At 40.4% G+C, this 21,665-nt stretch overlaps 1 protein-coding gene across 4 annotated transcripts in view; it reads right to left on the reverse strand.

Annotated features, from left to right (window-relative positions):
- RARB (retinoic acid receptor, beta) overlaps positions 1-21,665 on the reverse strand; it is a 621,377-nt gene that overhangs the window by 227,766 nt on the left and 371,946 nt on the right. The window contains exon 1 of one of the 4 annotated variants that reach the window (XM_006851622.1): positions 15,497-15,765. The exons of 2 other annotated variants lie outside the window; for them this stretch is intronic. Coding sequence is in view for 1 of the 2 variants with exons in the window: in XM_006851620.1 (XP_006851682.1) it covers positions 15,140-15,296 (157 nt within the window). In the remaining variant the exon portion in view is untranslated. Of the gene's footprint in view, positions 1-15,139; positions 15,766-21,665 lie in introns of those variants that run through there. One more of the 4 variants, XM_006851620.1, reaches the window with a different exon arrangement.

A 21,665-nucleotide genomic window follows, 5' to 3' on the forward strand; every position in this document is an offset into this window, starting at 1 on the left:
CAGCAGTCAAGAAATCAAACGACGTATTTCATTAGACAAATCTGCTGCACAAGACCTTTTTAAAGTGTTGAAGATCAAAGATGTCAGCATGAGGACTAAGGTGCACCTGACCCAAGCCATGGTATTTTCAGTAACCTCATATGCATGTGAAAGCTAGACAGTGGATAAAGAAGACCATAGAAGAATTGATGCTTTTTGAGTTAGGGTGTTGGAAGAGAATATTGAAAGTAACATGGGCTGCCCATAGAACCAATAGATCTGTATTAGAAGAACTGCAGCCAGAGTGCTCCTTGGAGGCCAGGATGGCCAAACTTTGTCTCTCATACTTTGCACATATTGTCAGGAGAGACCAGTCGCTGGAGAAGGACATCATGTTTGGTAGAAGACCCCCAACGAGGTGAATTGGCCAAGTGGTAGCATCAAGGAGCTCAAGGGGGCAACAGTATTGAGGTTGGCCCACGATCGGGCAGTGTTTTGTTCTGTTGTGCATAGGGTCACTATGTGTGGTACCAACTCGATGGCACCTAACAACAACAACATACTTGAATATACCCATTGAGTTCACTGAGTGCTTATCATGTCATATAAACTATTATACTATTGTTTTTAAGTGCCATTGAGTCAATCCTGACTCACAGCGATGCTGTAAAGGCTTTCCAAAGAGCCGCTAGTGGGCTTGAACCGTTGGGTTTAGGAGGTGGCAAATAGAGAAAGAACTGATTGTACTTCATCTCTCACAAAACATTATTACTTTTTATACGTTTTACTTTTCTTAGTAATAGAAGACACAGCAGTTCTGATCAATTTAGAGACGCCACATAGCATGAAGCCTTAGTCACTATCTCTACATGAGCGTTAAGGAGTGAACCAGTAGAACATGAAAAGCTACAATTCTCTGCTCTCACCTTCCTGCCCCTCAGTAAATACAAAAGAAATCCTGACTCCCAGTTCCTATAAGCTGTGGCATTGACCACGCCAGCATAGACTTGAAGAACAAACAGGATGTAAAAACAAAAGGTGTAAGGAATACAACAGCCTCATCATTTAGGCAAGAGTTTCCTCCACAATTTAAAAGCGAGTGGTTTATATGAGAGAAATTGTTTACTCAAAGGAAATTGTATGAGTTAAATTCTTTACCTCTCTTTTTTTCCACCTTTCTCAAAACCCAAAACACTCCATATTGTCTTTTTTTTTTTTTAATTATTCAGGGTTTTTAGAAGTTTCCAGAAATTCTTCACTCAGCCACAGAATCAAACTGCAGAAAATGAGACTTCCCAAGTGAGTAACTGCAGCTGAGGGTGGAGAAACGTCCTACCCAGGACTGAAAACCTAGTTTCCACAACTTGTCACATGTATGGTGGTGGTGCTGGTGGTTATGTGCCGTGGAGTCGGTTTCAACTCATAGGAACCCTGTACATTGTTTCCAAGGCTGTAAATCTTTACGGGAGCAGAAAGCCTCATCTTTCTCCTGCAGAACAGCTGGTAGTTTCAAACTGCTGACCATGAGGTTAGCAGCCCAATTCATAACTACTACTCTATGAGAGCTCCTTTGTATGTTGTTGTTGTTGTTAAGTGCCATCGAGTCGGGTCCAACCCATAGCGACCCTGTACAGGGTTTCCGAGGGTGTAAATCCTTACGGGAGTAGAAAGCCTCATCTTTCTCCCGCGGAGCGGCTGGTAGTTTCGAACCGCTGACCTTAAGGTTCGCAGCCCGATTCGTAACCACTACGCTACCAGAGCTCCTTGTATAGCTTCAGTTAAAGTCGCTTACCTTCTCTGAACCTTAGTTTCCTCATCTGTAAAATGAAGATACTAATATCATGCTCATAAGATTGTTTGTCTCCTTAGTCTCCTTAGTCAAAAGAAAACTTAGATGATAGTATTTTCTTTCTTATTATAAGGCATATATGCTATGATGGTAGATCTAAGTACATTCTGTGACACTTAGCGTAGTGGTTACGAATCAGGCTGCTAATCTCATGGTCAGCAGTTCGAAACTACCAGTTGTTCCGCAGGAGAAAGATGAGGCTTTCTGCTCCCGTAAAGATTTACAGCCTCGGAAACCCTATGCAGGGTCGTTATGAGTGGGAACTGACTCCATGGCACATAACAACAACAACAACAACCCCATTGTTGTTCTTGTTAAATGCTGTTGAGTGGTGAGTTGGTTCTGACTCATAGCGACCCTGTATTAGAAAACAGAATGTATTTCCTCTTTCTTGAATTTGGTCTGGCCCTTGTACTACTTAATGAATATTGTTATTAAGTGCTGTTGAATCTGTTCTTACTAATAGCAACCCTGTGCAGGGTTTCCAATGAGCAACCAGTGGATTTGAGCCACCAACTTTGTGGTTAGCAGTCCAGTGCTTATCCTATAGTGCATATCAGGACTCCACTAAATAAATGTTGTTGTTAGTAAGTGTCATCAAATCATTTCTAACCCACAGGGACCCTGTATAGATTTTCTGAGGAATAACTGGTAAGTTTGAATCACCAACTTTGCAGTTCCAACTGACCTTGTGGGTTAGTGCTTATTCACACCAGAACTCCCAACTAAAATGAATTGTTGTTGTTGTTAAGTACCATGGAGTCGGTTCTGACTTATAGTGACCCTGTACAGGGTTTCCAAGGCTGTCAATCTTGACGGGAGCAGAAAGCCTCATCTTTCTCCCGCGGAACAGCTGGTAGTTTCGAACTGCCAACCTTGAGGTTAGCAGCCTGAGTTGTAACCACTACTCTACCAGAGCTCCTTACTAAAATGAACAGAATACGGCAAATGTGAATTGATGACAATTCTAGTAGCCCTGGCGGGTTTTGCGTTGAACTGATAATTGCAAGGCATGCAGCTTGAATTCACCAGCTGCTTCGTGGAGAAAACGATGAGGCTTTCTGCTTCCCTAACAATTTCGAGCCTCAGAAATACAGAGTCTGTGTGAGTCAGAACTGACTCAATGACACACAACCACCACCACCACTATGCCATTCTAAATTGAGCCTTTTTGAGGACTGGGAGCTTTTCTTATCTCCTTTTTGCAATACTCATTCTTGGGATGCTTCCTCTAAGATCACTGTGGCACCATTTGTGCTAGTCTTAATAAGCAGAAGCTTGTTGGTTTGAATCCATCCAGGACTGTTGAAGAACACGTTGGCAATCAACATCCAAAAGATCAGCCATTGAAAACTCTATGAAACATAGCTCTACTCTTGACACACATGGGGCACCATAAGTTAGAATCAACTCAATGGTCACAATGTGTGTGTGTGTGTGTGTGTGTGTGTACATGAGGCAGAGATAGAAAGAAGCCCAACTCACACTGTCACCATGGAGAGACCATGTTCAGTCACTATGGTCAACAATTCCAGCTGAGCTGCTAACCAACAACCAATCTACTACCAGCCAAAAGAGTGAGCCAAGATGACGTTCTGTTCAATGTAAAATACAGCCCTTGTATAATGCAGTTTCAGCTGTACCAGGCTGGCCCTGTCAGACTATGAGATGATATAGAGTTTTAGCCACTACCTTTTGGGGTAGATTCAACATATCACAGAAACAATCAGAGTGACGAGTACGTTTTTAATGGGATTGGCAGCAAGTCGGTGGTAGAATTCCGACCTTCCAATGCAGTAGGGCAGCCTCAATGCTGGCCAGCGGATCTCATGCACAGACACAACCTGTCAGGAGAAGTTTCCTGTTATGCTGAAGAGCTTGCAGCAGAGCTTTCAGACTAAGACAGACTAGGAAAAAAGGCCCAGTTTACTTCCCGGAATTAGCCAGTGAAAAGGCTATGTATCACAATGGTCTGATCCACAAAGGTTCACTGAGGTGGGCTAGGACCAAGCAGTGTTTCTTTCCATTCTGTGTGAAGTCACCATGGGCCAGGGACCCTACTCAATTGCAGCTGGTGGTGGTAGCATGCTGTGGAGTCGGTTCCGACTCAGAGCAACATTATATAGGGTTTCCAAGAGTGTAAATCTTTATGGGAACAGAAAACCTCATCTTTTTCTCGCGGAATGGCTGGTAGTTTCAAACTGCAGACCTTGAGGTTAGCAACCTGACTTGTAACCATCAGGCTACCACAGCTCCTGTAATTGCAAGTAATAATAGCAATTTATAAACATCTGACCCATTTAACCCCCAAAAGAATATAATTTATTAGAGAACAGTCTAGAGATACCCATAGAAGACTGAGTCTTCATGTTAACTGATGGTACATGGAGGGAATTATAAGCATTGTAATGAAACATAGTATATGATTTTTTAAATGTAAAACTGATGATCTGCCCTGTAAACTTTCACTCAATTCACAATAAAAACTTAAAAAAAAAAAAAAGAGTGAGTCTTCAAAGAAGCATGTATGGAAGGTGTATGCCTATTCTATTACCCCAGCCAAGTTTAAAACTTCTCTTTGTGAAGTACTATTAAAAGATTACTGGTAAGGAAATCTTCATGCTGGAGTACCGGTGTGGCACTGTGAAATAAGCAGTGGACTGCTATTCATAGGTCAGCCATTCAAACCCTCTTTAGCTCACGTGTTGTTTTTAAGTGCTGTCAAATCGGTTTTGACTCAGGACAACCCTGCACAGCGTTTCCACGGAGCGGCTGATGAGTTTGATCTGTCAACCTTGCTATTCAAACCAACCTTGCAGTCCGGTGCATCAGCCCTCAATGCCACACGTAGAAACCTATGCAGAGTGGCTATAAGTTGTAACAACAACAATCTTTATGCTAGTTCCACTGTGACAAAATACATATCGTACTTGATCACTCACCTTATGCGCCAGCAAAGTTCTCAGTGATTTTTTATTTTGCCCATAATCAAACTCAGGTTCAAAATCCTGAGATTCTTGTGTTTGTGTCACAAGGTGGTTGTGTCACAGTGACTTGTTACACAAGTTTCTCCCCTCAGACACTGAGCTCTAAGAGAGCAGGCATGGTATCTTATTCATCTTACTGCCCCCACAGAAAGAACCTATCAGAAGACCTGGACCACAGCAGGCAGCCTAGCGTTTGCTGACCAGAGCACTGCAGAACTCCATCCATCAGTGAGCTCTGAAAATGTAGTATGTCATGGGGAGAGCATCATGGGGCAAAGTATAGATGGACAACTTTAAAGGTGACAACAACAACCTGTAAAGATCAGTCATCTGTACTAAATCTGAGATTCTGGTCAATGGGTGCCTCTGAACCAGGATCACAGACTTATCAAACATATGACAAACACTAAGGAGAATCACCTCAGTTATGAACCACATACAAACTATTTCACCGAGGAAAGGAGAAACCAACTTAAATAATGTTGTTCACTATTATTGAAGGGAAGGACCTCTGGTAGCATAGTGGTTATGAATCAGGTTGTTACCTCAAGGTTGGCAGTTCGAAACTACCAGCTGTTCCACAGGAGAAAGATGAGGCTTTCCTCCCGTAAAGATTTGCAGCCTTGGAAACCCTGTGCAGGGTCACTATGAGTCAGAACCAACTCCATGGTACTCAACAACAACATTATTGAAGGGAGTCATAGTGTGGCGCTGTGGGTTAATGCACCGAACTGCAAAGTCAGTTTGAATTTCAAGGTCAGTGGTGCAAGCTCACCAGCTGCTCTTTGGATACCCTATACAGGGTTTACTATGGGCTGGAACCAATGCAACGGCACTCAACAACGACAACGTTACTGAAGGCAAATAAATCACAGATATCTTACCAAATCAGAGCATAAGACTTCTGTCTTTCAGAATGAGAATAATCCTTCGTGTTAACCGCCCACCCACCCCCCCCAAAAAAAACCCTCATCGTCAGGCTAAATCCAATTTATAGGATTTATAGGATACACCAGAACTGCCCCATATTTTTTCCAATGCTATAAATCTATACAGAAACAGAATACCTTATCTATCAGCCATTGAGCGTTGGGTTTATATTGCACACCTCTCAGTTAGCAGCCAAGCTCCTAACTACTATTCTTCTCCAGGGTTAGAATGTTGTTGTTGTTGTTGTTAAGTGCTGTCGAGTCGGTTCCGACCCATAGCGACCCTGTACAGGGTTTCCGAGGGTGTAAATCTTTACGGGAGTAGAAAGCCTCATCTTTCTCCCGCGGAGCGGCTGGTAGTTTTGAACCGCTGACCTTAAGGTTCGCAGCCCGATTTGTAACCACTACGCTACCAGAGCTCCTTTCCTTATTTACAATACCTCTAATCCTCCTACAAATCCTGCAGTGTGGATTCCCATTTCATAGATGTAGAAATTGATCTTGTGTCACGTCAAACTATTTCATTATGTCAGACCACTGAGCAATGGTGGGAAACAGAGGTGGAGAGATGTCTGCGAGGGTAACGTATGTGTGGACAAATGCGGAAAAGCAGTAAAGCTTCTGACAACTTTTCACAGCCTTGGGTCTGAGAGTAAGAATAGTATTACACCTTCTTCTAGAGAAGGTATAATATCCACAAAGGGATAACCTTTGCAATAATATTTGCATCTTCTTCCTACTAGATACCCAACATAAGTTTCTGTAAACTCTTACCCAAGTGGCAGAGAGATGAGTTATTCATCTGCATTCTCCAATGTTTCTCGTTGCCTACAAATCCAAACCTGTTCATCTCATCTCTAGTTCCTATTGTTTCCTCTGATAAGCAGGGCCCCAGTGAACAATTAAAGCTTTCAATAAATAATCTCTAAGCACATTCATTTGATTGACTGTTATTTGATCCAGCAGTTAGTTTCAATGGGGCAGTTAATATTGATCACATAAAGTACTCCAGACAAACATGAAACAGTCCCAGAACTCCATGGATTATTACCCTTTATCTGCCAGTCATCTGGGTGACTTGTAATGGTCATGGAATTTAAAATCAATAATAACAATTAGTGTTCTGTACACCAAAACGGATGAATCATGTGAAATGGGTTTTCATATAAAATCAAAGGTAAAGCAGGCCTATAACATGGGAAAAGGTGCTCTGAATTTCCAGCGCACATTTGTCAAGACACTCTCATGCAATCCTTTAAAACGGGCAGCAAAAGAGGAATAAAAGGTAGCCAGGAAAGATGTAGCCAAAAAACAAACACACAAAAAGCCCCACACAAGAAACCCCTAGCAATCTTAACCCAAAGACATGAGGCATAGAAGATAAAAGTGATCACAATGAGTGCCAACAAACGCGGCAAAATTAATGGAATTGGCAATTTATTTGCTTGGAGATGCGCTTCTAGCTACCTTTTTCAGCTTCTGATTCATGGGCATTAATGGTGATCTTTTTGTAATGAAACAGTAACCACAATATTTTAGAGTTCCATAGCACCACGACTAGAATGCCTGGATAATTAAGATGCAAAGCAACAGAGAAATGTTTCATCATTAAACTGTAACCAGCTCACGATGTGAAATCATCCATTCCAAAGACTTGTTTTTCATCAATTATTTGTTATTTATCTGATGTAAATATAAGAACTAATTAAAATATATGCCTTTTTATACAGCTTCTTGTCATTAAAGCCAATGAAAACATTCTGAAGACCATAATGAAATAATTATGTTTGCCTTTAAGAATTCTCTTCAATAACACATGGCAGGACTGAGCTAAATTAAAACATCAGGAATGAAATTCCGTTTGCCTCCATTTCCATTTTAGTTAATTATACCCCCAAGTTTTCCAATAGACCAGACCCTAAAAAAATCTTTTGAAGCTGAAATAGCCTTTAGATCATCAGCCTTTTTATAATTATTGACTTTGATGATGAGAAAAAGGTACTGTAGCCATGAAAGCTTTTATATTTTTGAGAAGGGAGATTTATAGACGAGGACTTCATTTGCTCTGGAAAATGGAGAAAAACTGGAATGATGTGATCCAAATTTCTTTTTACAGATAAATTATACATTCATTTTACTTGGTCTTTTCTACATCATTTCTGGTGTGGTGCTAGAGGATAAGCACTGGACTGCTTACTGTAAGGTTAGTGGTTCAAATACATCAGTCATTTCTTGGAAACCCTACACAGGTCACTATGAGTGAAACTGACTACTACAACACATAATTTCTACCACTGTATTTTGAAATAATCCATTCTACCACCACCACCCTTCCCTGCGCAAATTGGTAGAATTTTAATCTGAGGAGAATAGCAATTAATAACAGGTCAAATAAAAGTCCGCTGCCATGGTGGAGTTGCTTCTGACTCACAATGACAGCATAGGACAGAGGACAACTGCATCATGGAGTTTCCAAGACAGTAAATCTTTACAAAAGTAGATTGCTACATCTTTCTCCTGTGGAGCCAATGGTAGACTCGAATCAACAGCTCTTTTGGTTAGCAATTAAGAGCTTAACCACTGTGTCACCAGAGTGCCTTTAATAATACAAAGAACAAAAATTCAAAACATTTCACTAAATCTTGGTCAAATTAGAAAAGTAACTCTTAGATTTAAATCGTAACAAAACATTAAGATAGGAGTGGACTAATGAGAACCCATAAATTAAAAAAAAAAAAAAAAAGAAAGGACAACTTCTTTAAATTTCTCCAAATCCCAAGCATTCTGGGTTTTAGAGTAAAGGCAAGGAAGACTGCAAAGAGAGTATGATAACTTCTACATGGTTGCAGGGCTGGAGACGAAGTGAAATGGCTTTGTCATATGATGCGGATGGGGGTGGGAACTTTATATTTATAAAAGTAACTAGGATTCGCAGGGATTAACTCCAACAATATGAATTCCCTCACATTTCTGTTTGGAGAATTGGCAGGGTTCGTGGCTGGATCATATTTGCTGTCTGCTGGTTCATGCGACATCACAGGGAAGCTGTGAACAGCTGAGAAACAAACACCTATTCGCAACAATGTAAAATTGAAATTATCATCTCAGAACCTGGTTTTATTAAAATTACCCTCTCAACAAATTATCCTTCGTTCTGTTTAGAGAAACCTTCTTTTGGAGACACATAACATTTGCACCCCCCACCAGTCCTTTTTGAATTAGCTTTCTCTCCCTCCCCTGAACTCACACAAGAGTTCCCATGGGAGGCCAGGGGGCTCCTGGAATCCTTGTGCCCTGACTAAAGGAAATGCTTGGCCAGGCTGGGCTGCCTCTCTGATGTCAGTTCCTGTTATCCTCGCCTTATCATGCAGGGGGGGCTGAGAGTCTTATCTTACTGAATGTCCCGTTTCAGTTCCTCACCCTGCAATGGCCAGAGAAAAAGCAAATCAGCAATTCTATTGCCTGCTTGGATTCCCTTCTAAGAAGCTCTGAAAGCCCAAGATAAATAGTAAAATGCCTACAGACTGGTTCTCTACTCAGTCCTGGTGGTAGTGGAATGGAATGCCATATCCGTCAGTGGTCTCATAGCGACCCTGTATACGGGTTTCCAGGGCAGTACATCTTTGCAAGAGTAGATAATCTCATCTTTCCCCCAAGAAGTGGCTGGTGGATTCAAACTACTGACCTTGCAATCAGCAGCCCAACACGTAATCCACTACATCACCAGAGATCCTTTACTCTTTCCTGGTGGTGGTCGCGTACCACCAAGTATGTTCTGAATCATAGCTACCCAATAGAGGGTTTCCGAGGCTGTAAATCTTAATGGAAGCAGGAAGCCTTCCCAGGTAAAGAGAATTTGTGCAACGTTGTTGTTGTTATTAAGTGCCAGTGAGTCATTTCTGACTCATAGAAACCCTCTGTACAGGGTTTGCATGGAGTAGCTGGTGGGTTTCAACCACCAACCTTGCTCTTGGCAGTCTAGTAAATCTAGTGCTACAGTCCCACACGAGGACTCCTTATTCATTCAGAAGGGATTAAGGTGTGAGGAGCTGGGCATCATGCTTCTACATGATGAAGTAAAGAAGAATTCAGGGCAGCATATTGACTGATGAGGTTGTGTTATTAAGATTTTACAGATGGGGCAGGTTATCTCATCTCCTACTTAACAAGAGGTACTCAGGCCAAGCCATTTACAGACAGAATACAGATAAATTTGAAATGAGTTAACTGTGTCCTCCACCCCCACCTCATCACCCCCTACTCCAACTTTCTAAGAAGTTGGCAACAGACTGATACAGATATAGATTTATTTATAACAATTTGATTTAATTCTATGTCCACCCCCAACTCCCCAACACACACACACACACAGAGTGCTAAAGTCAGAATCATAGTGTGGTAGCCAATTTTGCACTAGTATTTACAGATCTACAGTTTGCCACAAAAATATTCATGATGAGAAGAAAAACCCAAAAGCAAAGGTGATCTTCAGTCACAATGGACAAATTCAGCTGCGAGCACCCTGGTTATATTGACCACAGAATCCAAACAAAGATTGTCTTTGCTACTCCTGAGTTCAAGGGGCAGCCTGGGAGATATGGTAATATTGAAATACCTGGTATATTTCAATGATTTATGTAGGAACTGTGGCAGTATATTTCAAAGTGGGTTATTCAAGAAAATCAGAGATATATGAGTGCCATAACGACCCTGTAATTTGTAAGGCAAGACTCTACACTAATATTTTTTGGAAAGGTTTCTAGCCAAGCTTTTTCTGATTATTTCAGAAATGGGAATTTTTAATGAAGGTTAACCTATTTAATTGATAGTTAACTGGATTTATATTAGAACATTTCAAGTATAAAAATGTCATTTCATAATAAATTTATTAGCACTGCCATGTAACTCAAACTCTATAGAAGATTCTTGTTAATATATTTTTAAGAGAACACTGCACATGTTGTTTAGTAAGATTCTACATGACATGACTTGAAAACTTTTATCTTGGTTTTGTATCTCCATCCCTGAGAGAATAATTTACTAATTTTAAAATGCCCAGGTTTTCAATTTTTTTAAAAAAATATTTTAAAGATTAAAAATTCCTTATCAATTATCATGTTTTTGCCCTCTGGGTTATAGTTTAATGAAGCTTGTGCAATGTATGAAGAAAACAGTAAGGTTTTCTGACTATTCAGTCATTTGTGGGAGGAAGTGGTTAACGTATGCTAAAGGTAAATTACAAACATCTGATACACAGAAGAATTTTCCTTGTTCTTTAAAGAGAAGTTAGTTACAATATTGACTGGTTATATACGGTCAGGGTGTCCTGGCGTGATGCTGCAGGATAATGCACTGGACCACAAGGTGGGTTTGGACCTCAAGGTCAGCGTTCAAACTCACCAGCCGCTCCTCAGAAACCATTTAGAGGGTTGCTACTGAGTCGAAATCGACTCCATGGCACTTAACAACAACAACATATATGGTCAGACTGGCAAATCAAATTGTAACTATAGCTTCCAAATCAATTCCATAGATATGTAGCTCACCTACATTTTTTTTTAATCCAACTTTTTTCTAGGATAAAATTTAAACTCAACCTTTTGTTTCCCCTCTGAATTGCACAGCTATACTTACAGAATCAGATTACTCAATAAGCAAGGTAAGCACAGCTTACTTTTACTTACTAATCTACAGTGAATAATTTCACCTCATAAAAGGTTTTTTTCTAAGTATTTATGGTTGGCATCAGTCTATTTCCCAATGCCACAACACCTTCCTACAGATTCAAAGCCTCTTTTCAAATTTACAATCTCTGACTGGGATAGAATACCCAGTAATCAAGGTAAGTAAGCATGTGTTTATTTGTGCTAGAAATCTTCAGTGAAGAGTTTCACATGTTTTTCATCAAATTATCTATCTGGATATCAATAAAAACTTGGAGAATTTTCTGCGTGTTTTTAAGAGACCCAGCCCTGCACCCTCTTTGAGGTTTGAGTAAAAGTCCCTTTTCGCTTCTTTCTGATGGTATTAGTTACCACAGTCATGTGGCTTAGAAGTAGAAAATTATGTCCTACTTTAGAAAAACAATTGGGCCTTTTCACTGAAATATTTATTCAAAATCCCATTCAATTCATATGGTGCCTGTCAGTCTTTATTTAGTCTCTCTTTCAGAGGGTATCTTTGATTTTGCCACTTTGACCCCAATTTAGGTCTCACTAGGAGAGGATTTAGATATTGTTTAATACCTAAATTCTGGTGTTAGTTATTTTGAAAAGGGAGGGTTTTTTTCATTCCTTAATCACGTATCATGACTGTTGGTTTTAAAATTGGGTTATTTGTCCTCTACTATTGGGCAAAATCCTATTTTAAAAGGATTTGTTTTTATTCTGATGTGTAAGTGGGAAGAAGATGGGGAAAGGGGCCAAGAAGTCGTCCCTCTCATGATCTCACCCCAAACAACTATATTTATACCTACAAAATATTAAGATTTATCTTATGCCCACTGAACAATTAATGCAGAGAACATCTGGAGCAGTCTAAAGGCCAGATAATCTGGGAGACATCTGAATAGAAACCTGGTGACTTGGCTACCCACAGCCTTAAGTCAGTATTACTTACACTGCCTTCACTTTGTTGTTGTTGTTGTTATGCGTTGTGCAGTAGGTTCCGACCCATAGTGACCCTGCACAGGATTTCTGAGGCTGTAAATCTTTATGGGAGCAGAAAGCCTCATATTTCTCCCATGGAACAGTTGGTAGGTTCGAACTGCTGACCCTGAGGTTAGCAGCCCGATGTGTAACCATTTCCTTAGTAGAGCCCTAATTCTGACTTTACATTTTGATAACAAATAATTCACAGACCCTATCCAGCAGCTGGTTGGCATATCATTTTTCTTTCAAATTAAAGAGAAAATAAAGGAAATATTCTACCACCTTTCAAAATTTGCTTCTGGTATGTTCTATGATCAATAATTTTACCTCACACACACATACATACATATTACTAGTATATTTATTTGTGTATATCTATATAGAAATATATATATATGTATATATATAGAAAGAGAGAGCTCCAAGCAAAAAACAGTTTGTGTTGGAATTTAGTACTATTTTTTTTTCTCTTTCTTGCCCACTGTTTCCTCTGTGTTAAGAGCACAAACAGATCTGCTTCTCATCAAAACATCCATTCAATAAAATAGAAAAGGTTGTGGTTTTTATGTTCTTATTTCTCATACAAGCACAGCACTAATTAATGTGCTTTTTATTTTAAAAACCTTCACTAGCTATGCCACCCTGAACCACTGCCTGGCAGACAACTGTTAAGAAGTTTTTCATTTTAGTTTTTAGGTTTTTTTACATATAAAATTCTAATAATTGCCCTAGCCAGGAAACTGACCAGTCACAAAGTGAGTTATGAAAGATAAAACAATTCTACAGGAACATAGCAATATTTACATTTTATTCATTTAACCTAAAGTCGATATGTGGGATTCAAACTCTTGTGAAATTTACCACAATAACAATTAATTGCTCTGTTTAAAAAATAAGACACTGGAATTTCTGAAATCCTTTTGTCAAATGCCTTTATTTACTTTTTCTATTGCAAGTTTCTTTGATTAGCTGAACTTTCCTGTTATCAACACTTCTTGCTTATCGGCTGGCCCTAGGCGAATGACACATTCACCACTCTTTCTCCCCAGATAAGGCAAATCCCTTGTTTAACTTGTTCAAGAACAAACAAAGCTTTTCCCTCAGCTTCTACAACTTTAATAGGCATGTTTGGAGGGTTAATTACAAAAGGGGAAATGTCTACATATAAAAACTCTATTAAGCAATATCTTTCTGACAGGGTCCTGAGCATTTTTCCCCCCTTTCATTAAAAATATATTCCATTATAACTTTCTTGTACATAGAAAAGTTTCAGAGTGCACCGCTTCATTAGGATTCCAAATGAAATTGTTCACACTGTTTTAATTGCTACAGAAAAGACAAGTTTAAAAAGATTGGTTAGTGGCATGGAAAATTATCTTGTTAGATTCAGTTTGAATTCTCCAGAAAGAAAATGGGCTGCAGGAAAAAGAAGGAATGGGGGTGGGTGGGGGGTAGGTGCTGCTCAAGATTAAGATGCCTTCTGAAAATGATGATCTTTTTGCCTTGATTTTGGCTCCAAGTAATGTTAAGTCAGAGAGCTAAACTGTTGGCATCATATGGTTATTGATTTTTCAGTTATAAAACCTGTTGATTTCTTGGCCCAAGAAACAAGTCTTTACTCTGAAGAGAAAGTTTCAGAGAAGGCAATTTTAAATCTCCTTAGATACACTACCCTGTAATTAGTAAAACTCAAGTTTCTTCAGTTAAACTTTGACCGCTTCAAAAACAAAGATTTAAAATGTCATTTTCAAGCGAATGCTCCAATGAATTGTCAAATAAAGTACTAAAAACATTTTGATAGATAGCTGAGCTATTTATCTAAATCACTGTCAGGGTGCAAAGCGTCCTGCAGGCTCCCACCACAACCACCGAAGGTGGGATTTTGCCGAAGACTTCTGGTCATTTCTCAAGCCTGCAGCCAAGCTACTGTTGACCAGATGTGTGCTTCAGCATGGTGTCAGCATCAGATAACCAAATAGTCAATATTTTTAAAAAAACAAAAACGGGGCTGCCACACTTGGATTTTCTTTTCTCAACCGAAGTTCAGGTTCCCAGCTGAAATGCAAGATATGGGAATAATGGATGGCTCAACCCAAGGGGTGTTCGTTGTCAGTAGTTTTCTAGCAAAACAGCAACTTCTTAGAGCAACAAAGTGTCTCGGAAAGGTGGCAGCAGGGTCAATGCTAAGAAATATTGCCTTTCCTTACCAAGGAAAACATTGGAGGCAGCAGCCTCCGTAATTAGTCAGATTCCTTGCAAGGAAGATGTCCTATTTCAATTACTTTTGACTGTTAGAATACACGAAGGCAGGGATATATACAACTAGAATCTAATCCAAAGAACAACAAAGTTAAATTACCCTCAACACACATTTTCGTTAAAAATTGCACACTGTGTCAAACTGCCCTACTTGAAGAATGTTTCAAAGTCCTGTGGTCACTCTGTACTCCCTTTCCCCGTTTGCATATTAAAAAAATTTTTTTTAAAAAAACTGTTTCCAAGAGGCTTGAAGGCTGGTAAGCTGAGAAACGGGTACAGAAGGGTTCTTTGGGAAGAATACATCTAACAGGAAAATTTCAGCACAGGGGATCAATATGCACGCCAGCATATCACACCCCTTCAGCATTAAATCATTACATCCTTTGTCTTGCTACCAATGCAGTTTATTTTTAATGTCTTTATTGCATGCAAGAGACATTTTTTTTTTTCTTGGTAGAAGAAGGGAAAAAAAAAAAATAAACCTACATTGAGCAGTGTGCCGGTGCTGCCACTCGGTTTGGGTCAATCCACTGAAGCATGCTTTGAGAGCTTTCTCCTGGAGCATGCAGGAAGACGGGCTCGCAGTGTAGAAATCCAGGATTTGCCCAGGACTCAATGACAGAACATCCATACAGTCAAACATGATCTCCCCTGCACCAAATGTCTGCAAAAGTGCTTATCCTCTAGGTGCGGAGGCAAATGGCATAGAAAAGTCCACCCAACTCCATCAAACTCTGCCCCTTTTTTGGCACGTAGGCTGTTGGTCTTTTTCCCAGCCCCGAATCATGAATTATGACAGACAAGCCAGCTAAAAGCCTGTAATTGATCCAAATGATCATTTACCATTTTCCAGGCTTGCTCGGCCAATCCAGCCCGGGCGGGGGGTTCCCAGAAAGATCCCAAGTTCTCCTTCCCAGCAAACGTCTGCAAAAAGCCTTCCGAATGCGTTCCGGATCCTACCCCGAAGGTGCCCAGACAAACCCTGCACGGATCACTCGCGTCCTCGGCATCCCAGTCCTCAAACAGCTCGGATGGGGGAATTCTGGTCCCCCCTTTGGCAAAGAATAGACCCTCCTGCCTCTGAACAGCTCACTTCCTACTACTTCTGTCACAGAGAATGAAAGATTGAATTGCCTAATATATGCGAGTGAACTTTCTGTGAACCCTTCCCGGGCTGCTAACCTTCAAATGACCCAACTAGTCTGACATCACCAACTCCCAGGATTCTCACAGAGCTTAAAAACTCCCAGCAGCCCTGCAAAAGCAGACAGCCAGAGAGGCAGGCAGTGAGTGCACAAGCCGCCTCTTTTCTTTCCCATTTCTCACCTTAAAAACAATGTAAGGAGTGCTTTTAAACCGAGGAGGGGAGGAGCTAGGACACTGCTCCTGCCTCACGTGGAACGCCAACTTTGCTCCCTTTACGCCTTTTTATTTGTGGCAGCTTAGCTTGGAAATGACTGTTCGTTCCTCCTCACCCTCTTGCCCCCCCCCCGCCCACCCCCTCAACCCATCCTACCCTTTAAATTCCTCTGTGCGCCTCTCTGTCTGTAAAATTCCTTGTAACTTATGTATTTTTCCACTCCCGAAAAAGCGCAAGCAATCCCTAAACTGTAGAACAGAGAGCAGCTACCCCTCGGGAAAGACTTGAGTTGAGAAACTTTCCATGAGAGTTTTTTTCCTTCTTCTTTACCCTGCTTGCAAGCCCCGGTTAAAAAGGGATTGCATTTGCTCTGTAGTTCCAGGTTTATTTACTCTTAAAACCCCTCTCAAAGTCATAAGCAACACAGGGAGTAGTCAAGAAGTAAGTTACGCCTACTCCCAAACATACACACTTACAAAGGATTTTAGATCCTAATCTGAGAAAACGAAATTGTAGTCAAGGGATTTGGGAGTCAAACTGAATTAGATTCCAATTCCAGCTCTACCATTTTCTGCCTGTGTGATCTGGTGCAGATAGTTAACTTCTCTGGACCTCAGTTTCCTTATCTTCAAAATGGGGATACAATCTCAGTGTTGTGAGCACCATAAGAAATGTGTGTGGCACTCTACACGTGTGGCGCTGTGGGTTAATTCTGTTTGAACCGCAAGGTGGAGGTTCAAACCCATCATTCGTTACTCGGAAACCCTACACAGGGTGGCTACGAGTTGGAATCGACTCCACAGCATTTAACAACAGCATGAATATTCTTATTTTTCTGTTCTGAGTGGGGGAAAAAGACCAGAGAGACTGGGGCCTGTCTGAGATCACATGTCTCGGAACCGTGACTGGAACCTAGCCCCTAGAATCGCAGTCCAATGTGAAATTTCCTCTGTAGTTCCCACACCCCGGGTACCCTGAACAGACCTATTGGCTATCCCTTTTATTTCTATCTCTCTCTTATACACAATGAACACATATTTTGAACAGTGGCTAAATGTGAGGTTTTTAAGTTTCCAAAGGCTATTTTCCACCAATTACCAGTGTCCCCTTATCCCCTGCTCGATCCTAGCTTTATTTGTATAAGAGTAATTTTAAAGGAGCTCTGGTAGCATACTGGGTATGAATCGGGCTGCAAACCTTATGGTCAGTGGTTCGAAACTACCAGCCGCTCCGCGGGAGAAAGATCAGGCTTTCTACTCCCGTAAAGATTTACACCCTCGGAAACCCTGTACAGGGTCACTATGGGTTGAAACCGACTCGACGGGACTTAACAACAACAACAAATTTTAAAGGAATATTATTTTATTCCTCTCACAAGGGCCCAGCCAGTTTTGAAACACAGAGGAGGTCAGATGTAATATTTACAAATAACCCCAGGCAAACAGCTTTAAAAGGGAACCACGATTCACCCTGTAACCGTGTATCACAGAATGGAAAATTCTGGGAAGAACCACAAATTCTCTAGTCCCTTTGCTGCCTGTGTAGTATTTGCTTCTATTTTCCCACAAAACAGAGTGGGCAACTGGATGTGCAAGAAGGGAGAGTCTCCTTGTCTTTTGCAGCAAAGAGTGCTGCTTCTGTCTCTCTTTTTGTGGATCCTGTTGGAATGTGCATTGGCATGCAGACCTTTTAAAAGCCTGTCAGAGGGCACCTTGCCCCATGCTGAAACAAGGCTCCGTCTAGCAGATTTGCTAAGTGGCACTCTTGGTGTAACATGAAAAATATACATCACACACACACACACACCAAGCCAAAGATTCTTTTATGAAGGTCCATTAAAACAATTTTCAGCCCAGCAAGCTCAGTTCTTGCTATTGAAATGTCTAGTGTGATACAGGGGTGAGATTTTTCTGAAACTATGTGTGTTTGCTCCCACCCTCCTTTCCTTTCTTTTGACAAGGCTATCATTTTGTAACAGAGTCTTGTTATAAGGAACCCTTCAACTACAAAAAGAAAACACACATTTTAAGCAAGGGAGCACAGTGGAATTTACAAAACATTAACACACTGTCATTAAGACAGTTGTAAAGATACACAAAGCACTGCATTATGTGCCAATGTCTACTTTGTCCATAAGACTCATAGCTCCAAATGCTTATTTAAGGTCTTCAGAGTTCCTTGGAAACGGGGCACATTTTATATCAGATATTAGTGGTGGATGAAAAGTGTTTAGATTAAGGTGGAGGACACCGATCTATGTAAAGTACTGCCAAAGTTAGAGACGAGAAGAAGAAACACAGCATTGCTGACAGGTGTGTGTGCACAGGTATCTGTTACAAGGGGAGGCTGTGACACTTCTTTCCTGGACTTGCAGGGATGGGGGTTCCCAGACTTCTTTTAGGATAGAGTATCAGTTTCTTCTGGGGAGAGAGACAAATGCTCCCAAATTTCTTCCTCCAGTGTTTTATGATTGCATTTAAAAGAAAAAAAGAAAAGAAAAAGTGTGTGCGTGTATTTCAGACGGGGGTTGGGAGACCTGGTGTTTTGTTTTCTTACAACAAAAGAAATAAATTTTAATTTATAATCACCTTGGGATTCTCTTAACTATAGAGAAACACTCGGGCCTGGAAATGAACCATCCGTTTTTTTAAAATCCTTGTGAATAGGCCATTATGGGTGTCTTTGAATGCAACAGTACTACTAGTCAATTTATCATTTCTCATGACAAATTAATTATGTCACTAGCAATTGTTAGAGCTATTACTTAAAGTATTAATCTATTAAACCACCCCACAATTTAGCCACACGTTTCTTATCATTTCTTCAACAGTAAATCTAATTCTCACACTTCTTAAACACTTCATTCTTCCTCCAAATTCTTCATCTTAAGTGTTAAGGAAAAGGCATACAGATAAGCCACAATTCTTTAAAATGGGTGCCAATAATTTAAACTTCATTATCGACAAATTAACTAGTCCATTTTTCACCTTCTAACAGATCCATTTTAAACACTACTTTAATAGTTGAGAAGAAACCTTTCCCAGATATCCCCTTGGTATAGCATAAATTAACATTCTGATACTTTTCATCGCCTCTATTTTCTTTGTTTGATCAATGACAATAGACACTCTACTAAAAGTATTTTTAACCACAAACAAACAAAAAAGCAAAAGTTTGAAAGCAAAATCCATTTTGGTTCAAGTAATTGTAGCTTTGTCAGTGTGACAGCACATTTGAAACCCATAATCATAAAACAAAAATTTATAGCCAGGGTTCAGGGTCTACATCTGTTTCTCTGGTTTTCATACAGCAATTACCCACTGGACAATCCAGAAAGAAACACCATGAATCATGTTCTGCAAACATGTTTGAACTGGAGAGTTTTGTGAAGAAAGAGCAGGCGTCTGTGTGCACCAGTGTTGCAGCCGGCCGTGTTCAAATTGGTCAGATGCCTTGTGATGTCTAAATAAAAAGGTTCTCACAGGCGCAGACATATCCAACCCAGGCACAAGGCATGCAGAGTGCAAGCAGACACTGGGGTGGGGTGGAGGGAGGTGAACACTGATCATTTTGAAAAGACACGCCTGCCTCTTTCATGTTTTTTTTTTCATCTTGTTTTGTTTTGTTTTTACTGTTAATCCTATATAAACCCTTTTGTCACAGTTCTGGCAGGAGAATAAATAGCTAGAACTGAGAGAACTGGATGTTTTGTCAGGGAAGCAAAGGCAGGGATATTTTGCCAGCACAAGGTAAGTTCTGACATTGCTCCCAAGTCTCCAGGAAAAGCAACTTTTGTGTATGTAGCTGGGAGAAGTTCTAACACTAACCAATCCATAGATTCTTTGCATCTGGCCCTTTAATCGGAACACCTGCCAGTGTAACAAGACTGTTGATGTCCACGGATCTTACACCAGAAAGTACCAATACACTTTCCCAACACAAACTTGGAAAGTAGCATTACTAAGCATAGGGTAGGGACTTGATCCTCCAGAACCCCACAATACATTTATCCTTCCTCAAAAAATCTCTTCACCAGGAATTTCAGCCACTTCCCCTTGGACCCCTTTTCTCCAATGCCCTGTTTCTTTAGGGTTTCCTCATTTACTTTTCCCTGTTTGTATTTATAAGGAACTTTGGTAGCAAGTAGATTGTGAACTGGGCTGCTAACCACAAGGTCAGTTCAAATGTACCAGTCTCTCCGTCAGAGAAAGATTGAGGCTTTCTGCTCTGGTAAAGATTGATAGATAGCCTTGGAAACCCTATACAAGGTTGCTATGAGTCAGAACTGACTCTATGGCACACTCATCACCATTTTTATTGTTACATATATATTTAAATAATACTAAAAACATTCAGAGTAGGTATATTTAGGCAAAATCTATGAAAAATCCACCCTCCAAAAGTTATACATCCATCCCCAGCACTTATCATGTTGTTGTTGTTAAGTGCCGTAGAGTCAGTTCTGACCTATAGCGTTTCCGAGGCTGTAAATTTTCATGGGCGCATAATGCCTCATTTTTCTCCTGTGGAGCAGCTGGTAGTTTCGAACTGTGGCTCACAGCCTGATTTGTAACCACTGCGCTACCAGAGCTCCTTATAAAGTCATGTTGTTGTTGTTGTTAAGTGCCATCGAGTCGGGTCCGACCCATAGCGACCGACCCTGTACAGGGTTTCCGAGGGTATAAATCTTTACGGGAGTAGAAAGCCTCATCTTTCCCCCGCGGAGCGGCTGGTAGTTTCGAACCGCTGACCTTAAGGTTCGCAGCCCGATTCGTAACCACTACGCTACCAGAGCTCCTTTATAAAGTCATAGAACCCTTTATTATATAAAATTATCAAAATATGAAGGTATTATTTCTCAATATATCCTCCATCTAAGTCTCTACATTTCTGAAGGCAACATTTCCATCTCTTATTCTTCCCTGAAGAATTCTGTGCTCTTTGATTTACACCATGTCAAAATGGCAGTTTTGCCATCCTCGACGGACTCAAATAGTATTCCTTTGAAATGATCTCTGAGTTTGGGGACTATTAAGAAGTCTGAAGGGGCTACATTGTGGATGGAGTCAGTTTTCCAATGAAATTCTCATAGGATAGCCCTGCCTACCAGTGTGTATTGTCATGATGGAAAAACATTTTTCAGCACAATTTTCTTGGCCTTTTCCTGACAAACGCAGTTTTTAGTTTTCTTAAAATTTCTTAATAAGACCTTGTGATTGTTTTGTATCCTGTGAAAAATATCCAGCAACATGACCTATTTGAGATCTTCAAAAATAGTCACCATCATCTTCTGGGCTGACTTCTCTGCCTGGAATTTAACTGGTCCATCAGAACCCTTTGGAAGCCACCATTTTAATTATTTATTATTATTATTTTTTAAAGGTACCCTAAAGAAACTATGACAAGTGTATTACTATGGGAACTAGTCTGCAGCCACTCACTGATCGCTGACATATGTTTAACACTTTTTGTTCGGAATAAAGCTGTGGATGTTTGAACTGGAGTCCTGCAGCAATATTCTTTGAATCAACTCTATTTATATTGTATTTATTTATCTTCTATGTATTCATTCATCACACATTAAGTAAGATCTATACCATTTGTCAGGAAAGCATAGTGGTTACGAATCGGGCTGCGAACCTTAAGGTCAGC

This window comes from Chrysochloris asiatica, unplaced genomic scaffold (assembly GCF_000296735.1).
Source record: "Chrysochloris asiatica unplaced genomic scaffold, ChrAsi1.0 scaffold00030, whole genome shotgun sequence".
Classification (NCBI taxonomy): domain Eukaryota; kingdom Metazoa; phylum Chordata; class Mammalia; order Afrosoricida; family Chrysochloridae; genus Chrysochloris; species Chrysochloris asiatica.